The sequence below is a fragment of the Piliocolobus tephrosceles genome, chromosome 7 (assembly GCF_002776525.5).
Source record: "Piliocolobus tephrosceles isolate RC106 chromosome 7, ASM277652v3, whole genome shotgun sequence".
In the NCBI taxonomy this organism is placed as follows: Eukaryota; Metazoa; Chordata; class Mammalia; order Primates; family Cercopithecidae; genus Piliocolobus; species Piliocolobus tephrosceles.
This window is the reverse complement of record NC_045440.1, coordinates 36,701,636-36,714,515: the sequence shown is the minus strand read 5'-3', so window position 1 is coordinate 36,714,515 and position 12,880 is coordinate 36,701,636. Positions and strand designations below refer to the sequence as shown.

General features: G+C 39.3%; 1 protein-coding gene across 9 annotated transcripts in view; it reads left to right on the top strand.

The window, feature by feature from the left end:
* NSD3 (nuclear receptor binding SET domain protein 3) overlaps positions 1–12,880 on the top strand; it is a 110,958-nt gene that overhangs the window by 39,424 nt on the left and 58,654 nt on the right. For all 9 annotated transcript variants that reach the window (XM_023214525.3, XM_023214524.3, XM_023214523.3 and 6 more), the window contains exons 3-4: positions 7,554–7,625; positions 8,171–8,333. In XM_023214525.3, the coding sequence (XP_023070293.1) occupies positions 7,554–7,625; positions 8,171–8,333 (235 nt within the window). The remainder of the gene's footprint in view (positions 1–7,553; positions 7,626–8,170; positions 8,334–12,880) is intronic.

The window sequence follows — 12,880 nt, the reverse complement described above, 5'->3', positions numbered from 1 at the left end:
AGGCTGGTCTCAAACTCCTGACCTCAGGTGTTCTGCCTGCCTCAGCCTCCCAAAGTGCTGGGATTACAGGCATGAGCCACTGCACCTGGCCCAGATGTTTAGATTTTAATTTAAGGGTTTTAGTTCATTTTCCTTTTTATTGAATCATGATGAGCAAAATTTACTATTTGATGTTTAGGATCTTACAATAGCTTGGGATAAAGGAATATCAATTTTGACCAAAAGTATAGCTGGAGAAAGTGGCATTAACTGCCTGGAATATTACTAGGAGCATTGCCTGAAAGTTGAGTCTTGGGGGGAAATCCAGGTTTTTTTCTTGTTTGTTCTCTCTCTCTCTCTCTCCCTCTCTCCCTCCCTGTCTCCTTCTCTCCCTCTTCCTCTCCCTCCCTGTCCCCGCTCCTCTCTGCCCCATTCCTCCCTCTTTCCGTCCTACCCCTCACGCCTTCCCTCTTCCATCCCTCCCTTCTCTCCCTTCTTCTCTCCCTCTCTCCTCTCTCCCTCTCTCTCTCCTTCTCCCCCCTTCTCTCTTCCTTTCCTTCAAAGAAGTAAAGAGGTAAGTTCTTGTTAATTTAATTTTGATTAATTAGAATTGTATCACACACAGGGGCAGCTGTAGAAGTTGTACTCCATTCTGACCACAGACCTTCAAAGCCAGAGCCCCCACGGCTCTTGCCTATCATTAATGTCATGCTTTTGCTAAGCTAGAGATGTGTATAAATTAATGTTTCACAACTGCATATGTTTTTAAACTAGATTTCCTTAACTTGAACAACATCTACAGTGCTTCCTTCAGGACAGTTGTTTTAACGGTCAATACCGTATGCCTACTGGTTGTCCATAGGGGTCCCAGCCCTTGGTGTTTAGCATTGTAGAGGACTGAGAAGTGAAAAGGAAGCCCAAAGAAGCGTCCACTGACTTCACTGGACAGCTTCCCTCCCCCAGATGCCCCAGGGAGACATAATGAAAACTGTATTCCTGGAGAAAAAGTCTGATATAAATCTCCTGGAGCTGGATTTGCTTTTATATAGATTTTTTTCTTTTACTTTACTTTGTTGTTGTTGTTCCTCAAAGGCCCACTCATAGGTTCATAGGTTCTTTTTTGAGCAAACAAAATCTCATATAGTTGAGTGCCATGTTTAACTCCGGGCGTGGTGGCTCACTCTGTAATACCAGCACTTTGGGAGGCCGAGGTGGGTGGATCGCTTAAGGTCAGAAGTTTGAGACCAGCCTGGCCAACATGGTGAAACCCCATCTCTACTAAAAATAGTCAAAAATTATCCGGGCGTGGTAGTGGGTACTTGTAATCCCAGCTACTCTGGAGGCCGAGGCACAGGAATTGCTTGAACCTGGGAGGTGGAGGTTGCAGTGAGCCAAGATCGTGCCACTGCACTCCAGCCTGGGTGACAGAATAAAACTCTGTCTCAAACACAAACAAATGAAAAAACACAACACCTTAAGATTTCACCTGCTACTTTTTTCTTAGTACTTGATGTTTAAGTATATCCCCCTAATTCTAAGCTGTTTGGCCTTCTGAAGAGTGGCTGTTATTTGGAACAACCTAAGTATATCTTCTCAACAATGAAAATGTGTCCAAACATCTAGGCAGCAGGAGACCTGAGATCACTACTGAAATTGTGTATTTTAAAAATCTGCATGAGCTGTTTTTCCTGCCACCAAATCAGAAACATGTGGCTGTGTTTCTGCATGTCTTCCTCCTTGGCAGGTGGAATGCCTCAGGCATGTGAGTGTAGGCCCTGTTATTCAAACAGTCGCTGGTCTCCTATCAGCACTTCAGTGGGCTAACCCTCTAAGGCAGAGTCTCATTAACCCTTAGTTTGCCATATCCACTTATGAAAAGCAGAGTAGCTGAATCAGTCCCATGAACAGTAAGGTAGCAGGTTTGGCTCTCTAGCCTCAGAGTATTAGGCCTTAAAATTCTTAGAAACTCTTTATATGCAAAATGTTCTTTTGGTACACATTTTTTATTTAATTTTATTTATTTATTTTTGAGACGGAATCTCACTCTGTCACCCAGGGTGGAGTGCAGTGGCGCAATCTTGGCTCACTGCAACCTCTGCCTCCAGGATTCAAGCGATTCTCCTGCCCTAGCCTCCTCAGTAGCTGGGATTACAGGTGTGTGCCACCACGCCTGGCTAGTTTTTGTATTTTTAGTAGAGATGAGCTTTTGCCATGTTGGCCAGGCTGGTCTTGAACTCCTGACCTCAAGTGATCCGCCCACTTCGGCCTCCCAAAGTTTTGGGATTACAGGTGTGAGCCACAGCACCTGGCCTGTAATATATTCATCTTAATGAATCCCTTGGTTTTAATAAAAGTACTAGGCTAAAGGCTGGGCGTGGTGGTTCACGCCTATAATCCCAGCACTTTGGGAGGCCTAGGTGGGCACATGATGAGGTCAAGAGATCAAGACCATCCTGGCCAACATGGTGAAACCCCGTCTCTACTAAAAATACAACTGGGCACAGTGGCGCGCGCCTGTAATCCCAGATGCTCAGGAGGCTGAGGCAGGAGAATTGCTTGAACCTGGGAGGCAGAGGTTGTAGTGAGCTGAGATAGTGCCAGTGCCCTCCAGCTTGGCAACAGAGCAAGAGTCTGTCTCAGAAAAAAAAAAAAAAAAAAAAAGTGCTAGGCTAAAAATTTTAAAGGAATATTTAGGATAATGTAATTTATTTTAGCCACTCTTAACATAATTTTTAGGTATTCTTACGTGGAGTCTATTAAAAATGTAAAAAAGTGGTATATACCCACAAAATCCTAATTTTTAAAATTAAGATGAATTGAACATTAAGGAGAGCTCACTCACTGTCATCTTGTTCTGATGCTTTCTCTTCCTGACAAAGCAATGGAATTAGTACCCAAAGAGAGTATTTCTGTCCGGACTTAATTTTAATATCTTAAAGTTGTCTCTGTCTCTAAATGCCTATCAGGTATATCTGTTTTGCTCATGCATTAGCACATTTTATAATAGATACTTCCTCTCTATTACTGCAGCATCCTTACTTCTTTTTCTTCTGTTATTTATATAGTCTTGAAAGCTTAGAATAAATCCTCTTGGGCATCCTTCACTCCCTAGCCACTTCTTTCTTTTAAAATGACTGTGTAAAAAACTTTAATTCTTTGAAAGTGATTTTGATGGCGTTTCAAACCAGCGTGAAGGAAACACCAATAATCTGGAACAAATCAAAAAATTTTTAAAAAGATAAGACATTTGAATTAGAAGGTTTGAAAGGAAGTCCTTTTTTTTTTTTTTTTCTGGAGACAGGGTCTCACTCTGTCACCCAGGCTGGAGTACAGTGAGGTGATCATAGCTCACACAGCCTCAAACTCCTGGGCTCAAGCAGTCCTCCCACCTTAGCCTCCTGAGTGGCTGAGATTATATAGGTACACATCACTATGCCTGGCTCTTTTTTTGTAGAGATGGGATCTCACCATGTTACCCAAGCTGTTCTTGAATTCCTGGGCTCAAGTGATCCACCTGCCTCAGCCTCTCAAAGTGCTGGGATTATAGGTGTGAGCCACTTTGCACAGCTGGTACCGTTTTTAACCTCAGATATCTCACACATGCTACTCCTTCCTCCTGGAATGTTCTTTCCTCCGTGTTTTACTAAGCTAATTCTTCGTCCTTTGATTCTTAGATTGTAATTTCTTTTCTTTTCTTGTTTTTTGTTTTTTTGTTTTTTTGAGACAGAGTCTCGCTCTGTTGCCCATGCTAGAGTCCAGTGGCACGATCTCAGCTCACTGCAATCTCTGCCTCCCAGGTTCAAGCGATTCTCCTGCCTCAGCCTCCTGACTAGCTGAGACTACAGGCGCATGCCACCGTGCCTGGCTAATTTTTGTATTTTTAGTAGAGACGGGGTTTCACCATCTTGGTGAGGCTGGTCTGGAACTCCTGACCTAGTGATTTACCTGCCTCGGCCTCCCAAAGTGCTGGGATTACAGGTGTGAGCCACCATGCCTGGCAGATTGTAATTTATTTTCTTAGAGAGGCTTTTCCTGACCTTCATATCTGAAAATACATATACACTTACACACTATTATTTCTCTTTCTCTTCCTAGCACTTACTTTTTTTGTTTATTGTTGTTGTTTTAAGAGACGGGGTTTCGCTGCATCACCCAGGCTGGAGTGCATTCACAGCCCATTGAAGCCTTGAACTCTGGGGCATAAACGATTCTCCTGCCTCAGCCCCCCAGAGTAGCTGGGACTACAGGCATTTGTTGTTTTTAGGTACAGGGTCTCACTGTGTTGCCCAGGCTGGTCTTGAACTCTTGGCCTCAAGAGATCCTTCCACCTTGGCCTCCTAAAGTGCTGACAGGTGTGAGCCACACCATGCCCAGCCATAGCACTTACTTTTTAACTGGATGTTTGTGTTTCTGTTTTTTAATGTCAGTCTCTCCTGCCCAACTGTAAACTCCTTGGGGTCAAAAATCACATCTGTTTGTTTCACTATTATATATAGCCGATGTAGCTTCTAGAACTGGGCCTGAAACATGGTAGGCACTGTGAAGTGAATGATTGATACTTGGGTTTGGGGACATTAGTCTGTCTTATAGAACATATCATTTTCCTAAAACTTAAAAACCTTTTTAGGCCGGGTGCGGTGGCTCACACCTGTAATCCCAGCACTTTGGGAGGCCAAGGCAGGTGGATCACCTGAGGTTAAGAGTTCGAGACCAGCCTGGCCAACATGGCGAAACATTGTCTCTACTAAAAATATAAAAATTAGCTGGGTGTGGTGGCATGGGCCTGTATTCCCAGCTTCTCAATAGGCTGAGGGAGGAGAACCACTTGAACCTGGGAGGCAGAGGTTGCAGTGAGCCGAGATCTCACCACCACACTCCATCCTAGGCAACAGCAGAGCAAGACTCAGTCTCAAAAAAACAAAAATCTTTTTATACTTTTTAAAATTTAATAAAACTTTGTTTTCACAACAGTGTCTTTAAATGTTTTGAAATAATAGAATGAGAATTTTAAGTAACTTTTAGAATTAATCATATTCTTTTAGTGGAGTTAAGACCTACTTTAATGGATATACCCTCTTTTTAAGCCATCTAAATTAAATTCTGTTCTCTAACAAGTAACATATTTTAAAAATCTTTTACATTGTAGAGGTAATTTGTTTTTTTGTTTTTACAGAAAAGACAAATAATAAAAAGGTATAGAAGATCTTCCTTCACCATTTCCCTCAAGTCATTTCCAAAAGATAATTACTGGTATCAATTTTGTTTACATTGTACCGAATATTTTCAAGGCATGTATAGATTGCATATTTTTAAATAAAAAGTTGGAAGATATTGGTAGACATGCAGATTACTGACATGAAATAATACTGCTCTGCTTAGATTTCTCTTAGCAGAATTCCTCTGCTTAGATTTTCTTGTTTTGCATATTTCTGTAGAATAAATTTCTAAAATGTGATTGCTAGATTGAAGAGTGTACATATCTTAAATTTTGATAGCTACTTCCAAATTGCCTCCCCAAAGGGTTTTAGAAACTTCTTTCTTTTTTTTTTTTTTTTTGAGATGAAGTTTCACTCTATCCTCCAGGGTGGAGTGCAGTGGCGCAATCTCGGCTCACTGCAAGCTCCGCCTCTCAGGTTCATGCCATTCTCCTGCCTCAGCCTCCCAAGTAGCTGGGACTGTAGGCGCCTGCCACCATGCCTGGCTAATTTTTTTTTTTTTTTTTTTTTAAAGTAGAAATGGGGTTTCACTGTGTTAGCCAGGATGGTCTTGATCTCCTGACCTCGTGATCCACCTGTCTTGGCCACCCAAAGTGCTGGGAATACAGGCATGAGCCACCGCACCCGGCCATAAACTTTAAAATAACATACTTATGGGGTTTATGATTAGAAAAGTAACAATGTTTAGTATAAACAATTTGACAAATACAGAAAAGTACCAGCCAGACACAGTGGCTCACACCTGTAATCTCAGCACTTTGGGAGGCCAAGGCAGGAGGATCACTTGAGCCCGGGGATTTGAAACCAGCCTGGGGAATAGCAAGACCTCATTTCAGCAACAACAACAACAAAAATTAGCTGGGTGTGGTGACACATGTCTGTAGTCCCAGCTACTCAGGAGGCTGAGGTAGGAGGACTTCTTGAGCCCAGGAGGTTGAGACTGCAATAAGTCATGATCACGCCACTGCACTCCAGCTTGGGTGACAAAGCAAGACCCTGTTTCAAAAAAAAAAGAAAAAGAAAAAGATAAGCACTCCAAAAAAATCACTTATTTTATTACCTGGTGGTAACCTTTTATATCCTTTTAGTCTTCTGTGCACATAAAAAAATTAAGACTTGAACCATACTATTCAAACTACTTTGTGATGTGCTGTTTTAAAATAGCATTGTAATTAGTGTTATCTTAAAATATGTTCTACTTAGCTATACTATAATTTATTCTAGATGTTTGGACATCTAGATTATTTCTTTTTTTTTTTTTTTTTTTTGAGACGGAGTCTCACTGTGTCACCAGGCTGGAGTACAGTGGCGTGATCTTGGCTCACTGCAGCCTCCGCCTCCTGGGTTCAAGCGATTCTCCTGCCTCAGCCTCCCAAGTAGCTGGGACTATAGGCACACACCACCATGCCCAGCTAATTTTTTGTATTTTTAGTAGAGACAGGGTTTCACCATCTTGGCCAGGATGGTCTTCATTTCTTGACCTCATGACCTGCCCACCTCGGCCTCCCAAAGTGCTAGGATTATAGGCGTGAGCCACCAGGCCCAGCCCATCTAGATTATGCGTAATACTTAGCTCTTATAAGTAGCAATAGTATGCATATCTTCATACTTATCCATATTTTTTACATCTCTCAGTGCTTTTCAAATATACATTCTTAGAAGTAGATTTGCAAGGTCAGAGTCTGAAAATTTAATGCTTTTCATATATACAGCCAAATTGCTCTCCAGAAAAGTTTCAAGTTATTTCTTACTAGTAATCTTAGAGTGCCCATTTTTTCTAGAATCTGAGCATTAAAAAGAAAGTTACCAGTTTATTTAGAAATTAAGTTGTTTTCTTTTTTTGAGATGGAGTCTCACTCTGTCACCCAGGCTGGAGTGCAGTGGTGCAATCTTGGCTCACTGCAGGCTCCTCCTCCCAGATTCACCTGCCTCAGTCTCCAAAGTAGCTGGGACTACAGGCGTGCACCACCATGCCCAGCTAATTTTTTTATTTTTAGTAGAGATGGGGTTTCACCATGCTGGCTAGGCTGGTCTCGAACTCCCGACCTTGTGATCTGCCCGCCTCAGCCTCCCAAAGTGCTGGGATTACAGGCGTGAGCCACCACACCCGGCCTAGAAATTAAGTTTTAAAAGTAACAAAATAAGGAAAAGGAGATAAAGCTATGGTATGGGATGGAAAATGTTGAGACAGAATTAGGTACTGAAAAAGTTGTATTCTTACTCCTTACATTGTTCAGTTAATAAATGCCCTTTATTCTCTTTATTTAGTTTTCTTTGATTCTTTTTATGTATGTCACTGTTTTTTTGTTTGTTTATTTAATGCCATTTTATTCAACTTACCTATACCTTTTCACCTAGAGACCAAATGAGAGGGTTGACACTGTATCAGAAAAACCAAGGGAAGATCCAGTACTAAAAGAGGAAGCCCCAGTAAGTTGTTTTACTGAATATTGTCTAACCAAATATGGTGGAAGAAGGTGAAACACAGTGATTGAATTGCAACACATATTGGTACTACACTTTTTAATTTCAGAAATTATATTGAAGTAAATCTTGGAGCTGGCTTAAGAGGTGGATATTTTCAGTGAATTATTTTCCTTTTCAGAACTATGATCTTTTTTTTTTTTTAATTGATCATGTGTATTCTTAACATGCCTTTTTAATAACTTGGCAACAGAAACCATCAATCCTATTTTCAGTATTTGGGGTGGGGCTTATTAATATTTTTCCTCCTTCCCTTTTGCTAGTTTTAGATAGGAGACATCAGAGAAAAGTATAATTGAAGATAAATTTACATTGTTAGCACTTTTAATGTACTTTATACAGTTTCTTTTTTTGAATTTCTATTGTTTTTAACCCTTTCCTGTATCAAAGTATAATTGAAGATAAAATTACATTGTTAACATTTTTAATGTACTTTATACATAGTTTCTTTTTTTGAATTTCTGATGAAGTTTTTTGACTCTTTCCTATAGGTTCAGCCAATACTGTCTTCTGTTCCAACAACAGAAGTGTCCACTGGTGTTAAGTTTCAGGTTGGTGATCTTGTGTGGTCCAAGGTGGGAACCTATCCTTGGTGGCCTTGTATGGTTTCAAGTGATCCCCAGCTTGAGGTTCATACCAAAATTAACACAAGAGGTAAGAAATGGCATAAACAGATGCTGAGTAAAAGGTTGGAAATGAAAGTGACTTTTAAATGTTGTATGTAAATATAAAATATATACATAATATATAATCTGATACAAAAATGTGCCTATCTGTATCAGTTTTGTGGGTTTTTTTTTTTTTTTTTGAAACGGAGTTTTTGCTCTGTTGCCCAGGCTGGAGTGCAATGGGGCAATCTTGGCTTATTGCAACCTCCGCCTCCTGGGTTCAAGTGATTCTCCTGCCTCGGCCTCTGGAAGTAGCTGGGATTACAGGCACCCACCACCATTCCTGGTTAATTTTTGTATTTTTAATACAGATGAGGTTTCACCATGTTGACCAGGATGGTCTTGAACTCTTGACCTCAGAGGGTCCACGTGCCTCGGCCTCCCAGAATGGTAGGATTACAGATGTGAGCCACTGCGCCCGGCCTCTTTATCAGTTTTTAAAACCAGTGAAATACTGATGGTCATCTTAAATGTCAGAGTGCTTCTATGGCTGATGCAGTCCTTGTTTGCCTTATGACACCCTACATATGCTTATAATTTTCTTACACTTGCTTTTTTTTTAAAGACCTTAATCTGACTGAAAATATGACCTCTTATTTCCTAAAGAAAGCATATGGACAAGTGATCAGATGTTTTATATGAGCTTAATAAGCACTTGGGCCAAGCCTTCTTTGAACATTTTTATTTCATCGTTGACTGCTATGGATAGTAATTTTTTATCCAGACAAGTACTTTTCATCCTGGCAGATTTTGCAGGATGCTTTTTTTTCCTCTACACTCCATTCTTGAATCTGTAAATTTACTGGGGCATCCTTGTAAATTTGATATGACATGTAGCCTGAAGGTGGCTATATAATACAGAATCCTACCTTAGGAATGTTAATAAAAATTAAGAAAGACAATTCTAACTTTTCTCTACTCCTTTTCTGGGATTTGACCAAAGAATGATGTGGATTAGATTGCAGAGATTCTAGCATTTGAAATGAACTTGGTTAGTAGCCAAAGAAAGGTTTAAGCTTGGAACTTACTTCTGGGTGTTAACTTTGTGAATTGACTCTTGTCATGTGTAGAGCTCCTCATTGTCTGTGACAAGTTTGTACCTGTTTCTTTTTCTTTTACTTTAAACCATCTGTCTTGGTCCTCGTTCACTCTTCTGAGGGGAAAAAGTATCTGTTTATGTCTGGCAAGGCACATTTGTGATAGGATCAGCCATATCTGTGATTCTTGTGCTGCATAAACAAGAATCTCTCCCAGTATAGAATGCCATCTGGCTTGGCCATTTTTCGTCTTGTCAATGTGACCTACTGATTAAAGGTTAGGAGAGGGGTTGTGTCAGTGAGGCAGAAATGAAAAACCAACATTGTTGAGTGTCTGCTTTAGTGCAAGATCCTGTGTTCAGTAGTTCTTATATATTTTCTTATACAATCCTCACAGCAATACAGTGAAGTAGGCACTATTATTATCCCATGTTTTAAGTAGGTAAACAGAATCTCAAAGAAATCTTAATTTCACAACCTCTCCTCCTAAACACTGCCTTATATTACAGGGAAAGCAGTTAAATTCACCCAGTCATCATTTACAGAGGTTGGGGAGGCAGTCTTATTATAGTTCCTTCAATTTATATAAGAAGGGTATTGGACTAGTCGTCTCTGAAGTACTCTACCCCTCTAATGATCTGTGGTTATGTGAGTGGGAAAAGAAAAGACAAGGATTTTCCAAGAAGACCATGCTTTCTTAAAGAACACAATTCATGTCCACATCTGGGCCTCCAGAACTCTCTAAGAAGTTATATCATGTCAGAACTGTGGATCTTCACTTCTCTCCCCTAAGGAAAGCATACTGTTAAGATTATATAAAGAGTTTCATATTCAATTACTTTATGAAAACTTGCAGATTTCAGCTTTTTTCAAGATACAAATGAAAGCACAATTTATGTTTCATCTATCTGTATTTCAAAGGAAGTATTTACATTTAGTTTTATTAATTAACCTAATCTTGGCCAGGCAAGGTGCCTCATGCCTGTAATCCTAGCACTTTGGGAGGCCGAGGTGGGTGGATCACCTGAGGTTAGGAGTTCAATACCAGCCTGGCCAATATGGTGAAACCCCATCTCTACTGAAAATACAAAAATTAGCCGGGCATTGTGACGCCTCTAATCCCAGCTACTCAGGTGACTGAGATAAGAGAATCACTTGAACCCAGGAGGCGGAGGTTGTGTTTGCAGTGAGCTCAGATCCACCACTGCACTCCAGTCTGGGTGACAGGGTGAGACTTGGTCTCAAAAAAAAAAAAAAAAAATTAATCTAGCCTGCTACCCCCCAAGCAGTTTCCTACTTTAGTGCTGGAAAAACAGATTTTGTTTATATTATTACCAGAAGTCTGAAATTTTAGGTTAAAAAATGCATATATTTTAACAAAAATTTAAATTGTTCTATTTTTCTATAGTAGTTTAAAAAAGCTTTATTGAAATGTAATTCTCATATCATAAAATTCACCTTTTCTTCTTATTTTTTGAGATGGATTGTTGCCCAGGCTATTGTTGCCCCGGCTGTAGTGCAGTGACACAATCTCAGCTCACTGCAACCTCCGCCTCCCAGGTTCAAGTGATTCTTCTGCCTCAGCCTCCCCAGTAGCTGGGATTACAGGCACCCACCACTACGCTCAGCTAATTTGTTTTTTTTTTTTTGGTATTTTTTGTAGAGACAGGGTTTCACTGTGTTGGCCAGGCTGTTCTCAAACTCCTGACCTTGTGATCTGCTCGCCTTGGTCTCCCAAAATGCTGGGATTAAAGGCGTGAGCCACTGTGCCTGGCGAATTCACCCTTTTAAAATGTGTAATTCATTGATTTAAAAATCTGTACATTCACAGAGTTGTGCAACCGTCACCACAATCTATTTTAGAACATGTTCATTAACCCCCAAAAATCCTGTGTCCATTAGCAATCATCCTCATTTCCACTTGCTAAGAAGCCAGTAACTACTTTCTGTCTCTGTAGACTTACCTGTTCTTCTGGCTTCATTCACTTACCATAAGGTTTTTGAGATTCATCTATGTTTCAGCATGGTATCAGTGCTTTATTCCTTTTTATTGCCAAATAATATTCCATTTATGGCTATAGTTTTAAATGCAGTATATAGTATAGTTTTAAATGCAGTAGTTTTCTGACAGTTTTTCTGAAAACCAAAAAATACAGCCTAAAAATTTTGTTAATTATGTTCCACTCATGATGCCTATTAAGCATTTTATGCTGCTCATTATTTTTTTTAATAGCACATATACTGCATGTATACATGGGAGATACTCAGAGAAATGAGTGAATCTCCTGTGTTACTTTCTATCTAAGCAACTTTGTAAAATTTATCTTAATCATATATAATAATCACTGGTTTCCATATTGTTATTAGTCAGTATTTTTATTAGTCAGATTCTTAGCATTGGAAAATGTATGTAACAGTTTTTCACACATAAAGATGTAATAATTATTTGTAAGAGCATGCTGAAAGATGTTCGGATCACAATTCTATTTTAAGTTGTATTTTATTACTTAGGTCTCATTAAAAATTTAACTCTTCAGTCAGAGACAGATGTGCTTGTTTCTTGACTTTTCAGGTCTGTAGCTTCTTATTTCAGTCTTATTTCATAGTTTGCCAGGTATCAGGAAACAAAGTGCTAACAAATAGGCAAAAAGTTTGTCTTGTTTCCTCTCTAGTAAATGATTTAATGGGGGAAGAAGTTGAAAATACAGATTAAAATGAAATTGTGTTATCTATAAATTTCAGTTTTTATGTTAAGTCCTTTGAGATTATCTGTTTATATCTGAAGAAATAACTCTGATGTTTGGAAACTTTATGTACTATGTTTTTTAAATCTGAATAGCTCTACCCACCACCCTGTCCTTGAAATTCACTAATTAGTTTAGGTTATATTTCTATTTTTCCCCCCAAAAATCCTTTGGATTTTAGATAAATCTTCTTTGATTAATTATTATCTTCTTTGATTAATTATCATTAGATTTGTGCTTGGGTCTTTATTCTCAGATGAGATGATGTGGAAATCTGAGTCCACTCTTGCCTTTCTCTTCCTAATTACTTTGGGTTCTCTGAAAAGATCAGTTCCTGCTTTTCTCCATTGATGTAATACTTTTTCTCTAGAACAGTATTTTTCAGACATTTTTGGCAAAAGATGAGTTTTTATTTACTTTTTTCAAATGTCTAATCTACTATGAACTAATACCTCTGTAAAATACAACCAAACTTAATTATTTTAAAAAAAAGAATGCCCTTCCCCTGAAAAAAATATCTAGTGCAAGATTCTTGATCATGTGTCTAGATATCATAACAATGTCAAATTGCTGTCAGAGCTTCTCAATGCTTACTCAACTTCTGTACTTACTTTGTCACAGACTGGCTTGTCAAACCAATTTCAGAGTAGCATTGCCCCTAATCAGCAGTTCTCAGATGTTGTAGTCCCAGGACCCCTTTTACTCCTAAAATTTGAGGACTCAAAAAGACTTTTGTTTATGTGGGTTATATC